This window comes from Lichenostomus cassidix, chromosome 5 (assembly GCF_008360975.1).
Source record: "Lichenostomus cassidix isolate B80296 chromosome 5, HeHo_3.0, whole genome shotgun sequence".
In the NCBI taxonomy this organism is placed as follows: Eukaryota; Metazoa; Chordata; class Aves; order Passeriformes; family Meliphagidae; genus Lichenostomus; species Lichenostomus cassidix.
The window spans coordinates 45,440,119-45,452,952 of record NC_139486.1 but is presented as its reverse complement, the minus strand read 5'-3'; the positions used below and the strand labels follow the sequence as shown (position 1 = coordinate 45,452,952).

The window sequence follows — 12,834 nt, the reverse complement described above, 5'->3', positions numbered from 1 at the left end:
AGGGTGAGGCTCCAGAACATCTGCAGTATATTGATGACATCATTGTGTGGGGGGACACAGCAACGGAAATATTTGGAAAAGGAGAGAAAATCATCAAAATTCTCCTGGAAGCCGGTTTCGCCATCAAGAAGAGCAAAGTCAAGGGACCTGCCCGAGAGATCCAGTTCCTGGGAGTAAAGTGGCAAGACGGACGGCGTCAGATTCCTTCTGAGGTCATCAATAAGATCATCGCAATGTCTCCACCAACCAACAAGAAAGAGACGCAAGCCTTCCTAGGCGCCATAGGCTTTTGGAGAATGCACATCCCTGAGTACAGCCAGATTGTGAGTCCTCTCTACCTCATCACCCGCAAGAAGAACGATTTCCACTGGGGCCCTGAACAGCAGCAAGCCTTCACCCAGATCAAACAGAAGATCGCTCATGCAGTAGCGCTGAGACCAGTCAAAACAAGACCAGAGGTAAAGAATGTGCTTTACTCTGCAGCCGGGAGCCATGGTCTGTCCTGGAGCCTTTGGCAGAAGGTGCCTGGTGAGACCCGAGGTCGACCACTGAGATTCTGGAGTCGAAGTTACAGAGGGTCTGAAGTCAACTACACTCCCACCGAGAAAGAAATCTTGGCAGCTTACGAAGGAGTCCAAGCCGCCTCAGAGGTGATCGGCACAGAAACACAACTTCTCCTTGCACCCCGACTGCCAGTGCTAGGGTGGATGTTCAAGGGAAGGGTTCCCTCTACCCACCATGCCACTGATGCCACATGGAGCAAATGGATTGCTCTCATCACACAGCGCGCCCGTATTGGAAACCCGAATCGCCCTGGGATTCTGGAAATCATAACAAACTGGCCTGAAGGTGAGACTTTTAAATTATCTTCAGAAGAAGCAGAAGAGCAAGTAGCACGTGCCGAAGAAGCACCCCCGTATAACGAGCTGCCGGAGAGTGAAAGACGCTATGCCCTCTTCACCGATGGTTCCTGCCAAATTGTAAGCGCAGATCGGAAATGGAAAGCTGCAGTATGGAGCCCCACACAACAAGCTGTACAGGCTACCGAGGGACAAGGTAGATCGAGTCAGGTCGCAGAGCTTAAAGCCATCCAACTGGCTTTGGATATTGCTGAACGAGAGAAATAGCCAAGGCTCTATCTCTACACCGACTCCTGGATGGTAGCCAATGCACTGTGGGGATAGTTAGATCGCTGGAAAAAGGCTAACTGGCAGCGCAGAGGAAAACCCATCTGGGCCGCTGAGATTTGGCAGGACATCGCCACCCGGACAGAAAAACTGACTGTGAAAGTTCGACACGTGGATGCACATGTTCCTAAGAGTCAAGCTAATGAAGAGCATCGTAACAACGAGCAGGTGGACCGAGCTGCCAAGGTGGAAGTGTCACAAGTGGATCTAGACTAGCAACACAAAAGAGAATTATTTCTAGCTCGTTGGGCCCATGATGCCTCTGGTCATCAAGGGAGAGATGCGACATACAAGTGGGCTCGTGACCGAGAAGTAGACTTAACCATGGACAACATCTCACAGGTCATCCACAGCTGTGAGACTTGCGCTGCAATCAAACAAGCCAAGCAAGTGAAACCTCTGTGGTATAGTAGACGATAGTCAAAGTACAGGTATGGGGAAGTATGGCAAGTTGACTACATCACACTTCCCCAAACCCGCCAAAAAAAGCGCTATGTGTTGACCATGGTAGAAACAACCACGGGATAGTTAGAGACCTACCCTGTGCCTCATGCTACTGCCCGGAACACCATCTTGAGTCTAAAAAAGCAAGTCCTGTAGAGACATGGTACCCCTGAGAGAATCGAGTCTGACAATGAAACCCATTTCAAGAATGGCCTCATACGCACCTGGGCTAGAGAACACGGAATTGAATGGATATACCACATCCCCTATCATGCACCAGCTGCTGGGAAAGTTGAACAGTGCAACGAAATACTTAAGACAACTTTGAAGGCACTTGGCGGGAGAACCTTCAAAAATTGAAAACTGAACTTAGCAAAAGCCACCTAGATGGTTAACACAAGGGGTTCTATCAATCGAGCCGGTCCTGCCGAGTCCGAACCTTTGCACACAGTGGATGGAGATAAAGTCCCTGTGATACACGTAAGAGGTTTTTTAGGAAAAACTGTTTAGATTAGTCCCACCTCAGGCAAAGGCAAACCCATACGTAGAGTGGTTTTTGCCCAAAGACCTGGTTATACTTGGTGGGTGATGAAAGCAGATGGGGAAACCTGTTGTGTACCACAAGGAGACCTTATCTTGAGTGAGAACTGTGTAGATGGTAATAGAATAAGGGGTGGATAATGTCCTAGGTTGCAATATTGATGTAGTTAAGTATTCTATTACCACCAGCTGTGGGCCATTAGCTGCTATCACCCACTCCGGATGACAGGCAATGGGCCATCCTTAGCTATTATCACTTGCTAATGACCCACCCCGCATGACAGGCAATGAGCCATCAGAGACCCACCGTGTGACTCATAGACTTATCTCATCCCATTGTGAGATGCTCTGCCGAGGAGGGAGGAGCCAGGTGTTCCCACCTGGATATAACCTGGCCTTAAAACTGCCTGAGCTAGCCCTGTCTACTGGGTTCCCAGAAGACCAGAGCTACTACTGGATCTTCAGCTGGAGACTAGACCTTCACAAGATCACCGCTTCAACTGGACTACTTCAGTTGAACTGCTACTACCACCCTAACAGGGTGTTAGGTTGTATCTGACTTTGTCAGTGCTTTTCCTTGTATTATTTCACTTTTTTTTTTAATTTCAGTCTTGACTTGTGATCTCTCACTGGTTTGTTTCCAAACCAACACATGCAGGAATAGAGGCTTACATTTCAGAGCTAACAAAGGCAATTGCTCTGCCACACTTTCAGGCTGTTATCCAGCTCCCACTTTCATGAAATTATCAGGGCTGTATACCAACAAAATGTTCTGTAACCACGCCATTCAACTTGGAGAGGCTTTAACAAAGGTCATGTCATGTATACAGACTGATGGTAGGTCAGTACATAAGCCACAGCACAAGAAGATTATGTTCCATATGAGTTCAGGCCACATCCTTCTCACTTTCACTTACTCAGACTTTAACCATCTTAACAGACTATGATTAAATATCTGTAATAAGTTATTAAAAGAGGAGATTTCAAGTCAGTAAGCTTTGGGCTGCTGTTTTGCTGAAAAGACATACAGTGTTTATAGCCTTACAGCCCTAGTGTACGAGTGCTGCTGATCTTCTCCAAGATGAGCACCGAGCACAGAGGTACCCAGCCACAACACAGTCCAAGGTGCTTATGGGTGGATTACTTCATATTTGGGAGTTTGTCAGGCTTCAGACTCCATCATGCTGCCTACTGCCTTCATTAGGCAAGGCAAATTTAGTCTGCAGAGCAGTATTATCTTTAATTACCATCTTGTTTAACATAGATAGAGTAGGGAACATTGTAAGTCATGCAGCTCATCAAAGAATCAACTACTATTCTTGTATTTCCCAGTAATCCAGGCTACAGCCAGCGCTGCAGTACTGCACAAACACACCCTCATACCTCCATTTGGAGCTCTGCATTACAATCTAAAGAATGAGAAAACAGAAGTTACAGGAAAGAGGTTTGTTGAGTCCATTCATTTGAAAAGAACACCTGACATATTTTAATAGTTACTTGGCAACAGGGTTGCAAGATTAAGCAAGTGCTTCAAGGTTAGAATTAGTGGGCAGCTTGTGGCTCACTCAGACAGTGACCTGCTCCATCAGGATTAACTTGCTGCTATACTAACTGCAGACTGCTTAAGCCAAGTTTGAGGCACACAGCCCGCCCTGATATATCTCTGACCAAGCCTACACATTTATTCCCAAAGGAACAGAGAAGCCTTTTTTCTATCAGCAGCTACACAAATACTGAGCAGAGTAGATTTCTGCAAGCAAGAGCCTTGAGAAACAGGCATATTGTCAACATTTAAAACAATAAATAAATAATAAATAACTTCACTAAAGTGAAGTGAAAGTGGATGTTTGGATGTTCTCAGTACTCATATAGCTCTAACCTGCTTATGGCCAGCAGTCAGTGTAATTGAGCCCAGCCATTAATTCATTTGTTTTGAATTTATGTACAGGTGAGAACTGCTACACTGTGTTACCTCTTAGCCTTACCTGGCCTATGGCCATCTCACAATTTTTGACTACAGATGTACCATTGCTGGCATGAACAGCTATAAGGCAGAGGGAAGAAGGCTCTGTTAGCACAAGAGAAAGCCTGCCACAATTCTGTCAAGCTTCTTCAAGGCTAGTAGCAGTGTAAGTGACTATCTGTGGCACTACCATAAGTCCAATATGACATGAACTCTTCAAAGCCTGTTTGATAATTGCATGTGAACAGAGGACAAGTCTACATTTCTGTTTAACAGAGTTACAAATACTACCAAGGTTAAGAGTAGGAACTTCACTGAATTCCTTAATGGCTAGGAACACTTACTTGGGAAGAACACAGTTCTTACACAAAAGATAAATTCTCAATTTTAAAGGTGATGTTAGACATCTTCCCTGAGAGCCGCGAGTCCTTGTTTTCCGAACATAAGAATTTTTCTGGTTTGTTTTCCTTAGCCTCTACATTAAGAGCATTCGAGCTGATTGGCCACTTCAATGGGAGAGACAGCACAGCCAAACTGCTACCCAGCTTCCCTTCAGCAAAATATTGATAGTTTCAGAGTCAGTTTGATTCAAGGCCATAGTTCTTAAGAGACAGCTACAGACAGTTCCTAAGCACCACTCTCATCCTGGCATACACATTCCTGCTACTACCTTGTATTGCTGCAGGTCAGTTAGGGAACCAAACAGCCAAAAGCAAGATGGGTTTATCCAAAGGATAAGTCATGCCAGCTTTACTACAAGTGACAGTGCCAGGAGAAGACATGACCAGGTATAGAGCAGGTTCACCCATTCTCTGTCTAAACACACTTTAATTGGCATAAAGCAATCAAATGACCCATTCACCTTTCCCATTGCTAAAACAGCCTGCAAGCATGATGCAAAGACTACACTACATTCTTGAACCCTGCTGTCAGGGAACAGAGAAAGAAACTGTTGAAAGGGAAAATCAAAACAAACACTAGTGTCTCTACTGTAAAAATGGTACAAATAGAGGAAAATATGCATGTAAAGGTAATCAGTACCTCCATTCTTGCCTTCATGAAAGAGCTTTTACAGTACTTATAATACTTCTATCAGTAAATTAAACCACTACTTTTACCTGCCAGCAGGACAGATACTCATGTTACAGCTCTAGTGGATAGATTAGCCATTTGCTATGCAGATCATGATCTTCATGAAGTAAAACACCAAATCCATCCTCCAGCTCTCCCTAATCTCTCAGCTGTCTCTTTAGCACAGCAGGGAAGAGGGCAAAAGAAAGGCAGACAGGTTGCATAGCAATACATTAGAGTGATCTGTTTGCTCTGTGCCCATTCTCAGATTATCAGTCTGTCTGCATAAATTCCTTCATTTAGTTAAACTATCTAGAGTGCTGCAATAGAGGGGCAAGCTCCAGCTCCACCTGAGCATGTCTGAAGGAGCATATTGGTGCCACTGTTTACAAACACACTTGCACAACTCATCTAAAGAGACTACAATAAAATACTGTACGTCCTTCCAAAATGTTAGTATGGCTTCACTTTTGTTCACAAATCAACCTGTTTGAGGCTGCAGAACAAGAAGCTTTTTGCTTACTGACATCCTAACATCCTGTTATGAATGAAAACAGGACTGCATGCTGTCCTTCCACATAATCTACTTGATCAGAAGAAAGAAGTGCCTGTCTGTCATGCTGAAGATCATTAATGGCACAAAGGCAGTTTAGGGTTGCTGTGTTTTGGGACATCCTGCTGTGATTAGAGATCTAAGGAGAGGTAGCTGTGACCTACTGATCCTACTTAGGAACTTTGTAGAGTACATTTTCTAATATTCTGCACGGTAAGTGAACTACTATTCACAGAAGTGGCTTCTTCCACAAGTATGCCACTAGAGATTTGCCCCTGTAACAACACTTCTCAGGAAACAGCAGGGAGTCTCGGGCTTTACTGTAATCCACTAATCCATTAACTCCTTGTCCTCATAAGAGAAGAGAAATAAGAGCACAAAAGCAGCTTTCAAATCCAGATGTATTAAATTGTTGCAATTTAATACAAGTTTAATGATTTTAGATGCTTACCATGGCTGGTAACTTTTTCTAACTAGGCACCACAAGTTAAGAAAATTTGAGGCATAACAAGGTGAGAGGGTCTATCTTAAGACGAGATTTTCCCCCAAAACAACTGAAAACCTACTGGAAGTTCATATCCAAGTGACTCTGTGACATACAGAATCTCTATCTGGCAGTTTAGCTGGCAAAACGACATGACTCCTATCAAAAGAGAAGCTTCAAGCCAAGAAGATATACAAACAGTAAATGCAGGGTTAGGCTTCTACACAAAGCTCTTCCTCCTTCCTTGACTGAGCAGCATCCAACTAGTCATTTCCTTGACCAGTCTTTTCATGTTGTAGAGTTACACTCCCTTCAACAGGTAAGGTAGTATTTGCACTGATTTACTACAAGTAACCGTGGACACTCTCCTACCTTAGTTCTTATTTAAATAGAAGAACAGTTTGAGGCTGATCCTAGTTCAGCTATCACTTCTAAACTACTGTTTCAGGGGCCTCAAAAATCCTTTTGAGATCATTAATTAACACAGGTATGTAATAGTCCCTGCAATTTCCTCTTCATTTCCTCTTATCAGTCCTGATGGGCAGTCTTTATCCAAAGGATTTCAAATTAAACAGGTATCATATTTTCCAGGGTATCTAATGATGAGGTTGGATGTCACATGAAAGATTCTAGCTCTTTACTACCTTTCATCCATTACTCTCTCCTAAGCCAAACATGCACAAATTAAACAAGTGGAAAAAAAAAATCCAAACAAAAAAAGTAAGAAAAAAATCCCAGCTCCTCAGAGCTCTATGAAATGACCAGGAAAAAGCCAAGACTGAGAAGCCATGGGAAGAACACCAGTTTCGTTTTAGAGATCCTCCTCAGACTAATCTCATGCTAATTGTGTTTTCCTTAAATCACTCTCCCGCAAATAGTAGCAAGTGATGCAAGACTTAGTGCTTATTATAGCTCTAAGCAGCACGTTCTTAGGACTGTTTTTTCAGGCCAGAAACTGAGCATATTAGAGGGGCTGCCATAGCCTTGCAAAAGAAATAGGAGAGCAAACCAAGATGCCTTGCCTTCCAATTTCTTTAAAAAGGTAAATAATCTAAGAGTACATGCAAAGTAAAGTCACTGACTGTCCAGAGAAGTATTTCAAGTCCTACTTTAAAACCACATGCAATGCAAACAAGAATCCACACCTCAGAGGAGCAATGCAGTAGCTTTAGCCTGCACACTGAAAGTTTATTACTAACATATAATAATTACTGACAGGTAACTAAACCAACTTGTAGGTGCTCAAAATGCTCTTTGTAAAGTTTGTTTCACTGGGTGTCTGTTCTAACAGAGAACAAATAACTCTATACATACCCATGTAGTCATTTAATCCATGTATATGCCCCTCTCACCTACACCTGTAATGCACTCCATAACCTACCATTCATTCAAACAGGTGATCATCATATGATGAATTTAATGAACCATCTTTTTTCAACCCCCACTTGCTGATCTGTAACCTGATGCACCAGTCCCAATGCAGTAAAGCAAAGACAGATTTTGGGAGGCTCAGCTTTGGGACACTATCCCTTGGCCAGTACAATGAAAATTTAATGCAATAAGTTCTATGAGAAGAACTAGGCCTTTGTTTATTATGTTTGTTGGTTTTATTTAAGGAAATTATATAGCCTGAGGAGAAAGCAAACAGTAACTTGGAAGAGAACATATACAAAAACATTTGGAGAACAAACTAGAGGAATCCCTCCTCCCCCTGTCCAAATTCTGGGGCAACACTGAAAAGGTAAGACAGTTACTCAAAGTTGTGAGGGAAATTAAGAACTGTCTCATCCTCCAAGCCTGTAACAAAAGCAGCTTTCCCCTCTGTGTAGACACATTTCATCAACGCAAGAGGAGATGGCTTCCCAATTTTACTGTAGAGCAGGGGGTTACCAGTAGTACACTTAATACTGCAATAGGAACTATTTCTACATTACTGCCTGCAAATGGAAGGAGGAAAGCAAGCATTCCTGGTTTTCAGGGTGAATAGTAGATAGCACTGTTGTTGCAGCAGAATAGGTTGAGTGACAAGTGACTTAAAAGTATTTCATTGCAAGATAAGCATAAAGCTGTACTCAAAAAAACTCAAAAACAGACTCCTGATCATGTATCTGTCAGCTACGACAGCTGGACAGTTTATAAAGCACCATCTTGCATAAGCCAAATCACTTCAGTAGCTCTGCAGCACATACACAAGAAAAGATTTAACACGCTATTTAAGAATGAATATTTCTTACAGGATTCCATATGCTTGTAACACAGGCAGATCCTGTTGGGTTTTAGTTCACAAGGTACATAAGTCATGCAGCGACAAGGACTCCTCCTGACCTGAACTCCTGAGTTTGGATAGCACTTCACCAAACCCCAGGGTACAGAGCTTTCAGCTCCACTCCACCACAATCTTTTGTACGGCACAGCCACACCTAACTATTTTCCCAGTCACACCAACCAAGCAGTAATTAACAGGGCTATTCTAATCAAGTACTGCAGTTTGGCTTTCAACCTGTGGTTTTCTTGTCCCTTCTCTGATGACTGTGGAAGATAAGCTAAAAACCTACTTACTGTAGTAATTCATACATGTTACAAAACAATCCAAATGAGCAAGTCTCTAGAAAAGCCCATACATCTACTGGCAAATTGACAGACATCTAAAAAGGTTATTTTCTAAAAAACAATTTTGTCTGCCATCTGGAACATCCATATACAAAATGCAGAGCCTATAATAAGGAGCTGCCCTGAAACAAAGCTCCAGAGAGCTATGAGGAACTGAAGGATAATTCATTTCCTTGTCTTATCATACTCTCAAAATTCATTTGGTCTTTGTATGAATAAAGAACATTTCATTTTGAAAAAAAACCACTCAGTATGACAGCTTCACCGAGACTAGAGCAAAGTCAAAGCGCTAAGAAGCCTCTCTTACCCTTGAAATATTTTACAATTGCTGTTACAAGTAGCATGCCAACTTTTAAAATGAAAAATATCACAGACTTTTGAGAAATCAGTGTACTTTAAAGTAGTCAGCTTTAAAAATTACATGTGGCATAGAAGCATTTAAGAATAAAATCATGAAGTTTAATAGCTAAACCAAGCCAAAAATATGTCTGAACAATACAGAAGTGACAACCAAGCTTTTAAGTATTAAAGACAGGCTGGTTGTGCGAGCTGCTTGTTCACAACCAACTACAGTTGTAAACACTGAAAACTGCTATCAAGTAAGACTTTTGTGAAGCCCGTAACAGACTGCTATAAAGATAGGCAAGACAAGCATCACTCCCAAATCAGTAATATATCAAACCTGCAAGAGAATCCTGCATTATTTAGTGCTGCAGACATTGCTGATACAAACGCCCAAGAAATAAATCTTGATGTACGGAGATCAAGTATTTCCAAAGATAGACAGTCAAAATTTACACAAGTACTTCCCTGAAGTTTAGGTTACTTGATTAATTTGAAATCACACGCTGTGCATCCATCTGAGCACAGTCAGCACACAACTGCTTTTTTATTTTTCAGCAAGATCTGTAATGTAGAATCCTTATCTGTGCAAAACCTTTCAGAAACCAACCCCCCCCATACACACCATGTTTCACCATTACTCATAATCTGGAAAGGCCATTGGCAAACAAAGTGCCAGGCCTTTATGGCAGTATTAAAAATAGACACAAGAGTCCGACAAAGCCAAAATTTGGTTTGAAATTAAGAATGCCAGCTAGAATCTTGCACGTCACTGCAACTGTCAGATATTTAGCTCAATTTTAAGGCTCAAATTAGAGGTCAAGAGCTGCATGTGGTGTCTAGCTTCCCTCCCATCTCAGAAAAGGAACACTTGCTTTCTTTGATTAGTCAAATGATGCTGTTTACCTAAAGAGCTGCTACTTTTTGTTGTTGACTACATCTAGCTCCTCACTGAAGAGGCAAAGAGGGAACTTTAGCCAATAGCACTGCCTGTAAAGCAGAGTCTCCAGAGAGTACTTCTGTGAATACTCCAGGAAGTATTTTTGTGAATCTTAGTCACTGTACACTAGCCCCATGGTTAGCTGGCAGCGCTCAAGAGCTCTGCTAAAGGAAAGGCTCAAATGCCATTCACAGGTATTGGGAAGGTTCAAATATTACCTACTAGTGGGAATACCACTTTTCTGCAGCTATTTAGAAGATGCTGTTACTTTTCTAATTATTAAAATGAGAAAGATGCACAAGCGATTACAGCTCCCAAACAGCCGTCTGGACAGAGACAAAACATTTCAGATATACCACTACTTGTTTACACAAAGTGTTTACCATTTTATTTGTATCACCAGTAAGTCACATCTTTGTGACTCCTGCTGATAAACAGAGCATGAGAGCTTTGTTGTTCCATCTGGACCAAAGTAGTTTCAGCTCTGCTGCCTTGTGGGGAAATAAGTACCTAGTTTCTCATATCATACAACCTTAAATTTTGTTATTCCACATCTCTGAACACAGGTTACAAACCTAAGAGCTTGAATGTTTCTCTTGTATTTACTTCTAGTGAATTCCACTGAAAACAAGAGTGGACAAAAGCACTAACCAATTGCAAGACATGAGACTGATGAATCAAACCATACTACTTCTAGCTAAATCAATGAAAACAATTATTAAAAAAATCATTGTGAGTTGTGTTGGTTAGATACAAGGGCAAATTTTAAGCGCTATGAAACCAAGTGGAACTATATTACACATGTAGCTTGCACAGAACATCAGGACACTGGAAAATGCTCACTAAATAGCAAGGCCAACCAGACAAACACAAGAGCATTCGTGCAGCCTTGAACTGCTACACTACACATTTTATAAGCCACCTTCTACACACACAAGTGTGAAGTCTAAAGCAATCTAAGGACCTGCATCCCTCTTCTGAAAAACAAAAACCAACCCATTGAGAGAGCTTCTGCTACAAGGAAGATTACCAACCTTGAATTTTACTTATAAGGCCCCTGTTCCCATGTCTGGAAGTCCAAATCACCCGATATTTAAGACACTGCACTTAAATGGTCTCATTTTACCAGTATAATTCTTTCACAGCTTTTTTATATTACAAATCATCAATATGAAGTTTTCCAAGCCATTGTGGTTAAATAATCCCAATGCAAGCCTAGCTAGAACAACATGATTTGCATTTAAAAATTCTCCAGATCTAATTATCTTTAGTGAGAACACCTTGCTGCCATTGCTCTACTGCTTTTAAAATAGCCACAAGTGATCTACAGAGACACACAGGTGGACAAAATAGAGCTGTTTCATCACACCAACCACAGCGACCTTAGCCCTTCCCCAGGCAATTCCTGCCACATCATACACTTAGATCTCTAACTCTGATTAATATTAAACTATCATATGCAATTCTCGGACAAAAAGGAAGACTGAGCACTGAGGTGTGCCCCCACACACAGCCCTTCCTCCCACACCAAGCAGCAGCATATTTGTACTCCTCCTCTCCCGCTGCACACTCAAAACACACTCCCCCCACATCCCGGGGGGGCACTTACTCGCACCCTCCTCCATCCCTTTTTTAACTACACTGATCCCAAGCACTGATTTCCGTCAAAGCACAATCTTAAACCCAATTTAAGCCAAGCCTAGGCATACGCACTGAGGGCCCTGCTCCCAGGCGCCTAGAGAGGCCTGTTTTCCATCAGTGACGTGATGAACGCAGAGCCGCACGGGGATCTGGAAGCAGCCCAGGGACGTGTCTCCCTGCCCCGCCACACACCCACCGGCGCCCGGCACCGCTCCGGCGCAGCGCGAACAACGGCGGCAGCGACCCGCGGCACCCCCTCCGCCGGGGCGGCCACAGCCACACGCAAGGGCGGGGGAGGCGAGGGAGAGCGGTGGCGAGGGGAGAGAGAAACACCCCAAGCCACCCACCCACCCACCCAACACGCGCAAACCCACGGGCAAACGACTTATGCTGCCCCCCCCCTCCCCGCCTCGCCGCCCCCCCCGAGCGCGTCGCCATTTCGTGAGGCAGCAGCGCTCCGAGCTGCCCGCTACGGGGATCAGGGGGAAGAGGGGAGCACTGGGGAGGGGATCTAGGAGTGAAGCCCCGGCCCCGCGGGGCAACAGCCCACGGCGACGGCCGGCGCGGCCCAGCCCAGGCCCCGGCCCCGACGCCACTCACAGTTGCGGATATCGGAGATGAAGACCGCCAGGCCTCGCATGCCATCGCCCTTCGACACGGCAGGCATCTTGGCGCACGATCACGGCCGCCCCGGGACGCGACACGCCGAACCCCCGCAGCCGCCGCCCGCTCTCCCCGCGGGCTCCTCAGGCCGCTCCGCCGCCGCCGCCTCCGCAGCGCGCAGGCGCCACCGGGGCTCCCGCGCCCCCGCAGCCGCCGGGCGGGCGTTGCTCGGGCGCCACCTGCCGTGCGGAGGCGGGAGCGCCGCGGCTGCGCCGGGCCCCCTGCGCCTCCCTGTGCCGCAGCCGCGGCGGGCGCGGTCCTCCTCCGTCCCCCGGGATGTGCCCCTGCTCCCGGGCATCCCCTGTGCGACCCTGCGGCCCGAGAGGCTGACTGGCTGGCTGGCTGGAGGCCGGCCCCGGAGATCGGCCGTGCCGCCGCTGGGACGCGATTACCAGT

General features: G+C 44.6%; 1 protein-coding gene across 4 annotated transcripts in view; it reads right to left on the bottom strand.

Moving 5' to 3' along the window:
- AP2A2 (adaptor related protein complex 2 subunit alpha 2) overlaps positions 1-12,562 on the bottom strand; it is a 51,050-nt gene extending 38,488 nt beyond the window's left edge. For all 4 annotated transcript variants that reach the window (XM_085062809.1, XM_085062811.1, XM_085062810.1 and 1 more), the window contains exon 1: positions 12,376-12,562. In XM_085062809.1, coding sequence (XP_084918935.1) covers positions 12,376-12,442 — 67 coding nt within the window. In that variant the 5' untranslated portion in view covers positions 12,443-12,562. The remainder of the gene's footprint in view (positions 1-12,375) is intronic.
- Between the last annotated feature and the right edge of the window lie 272 nt (positions 12,563-12,834).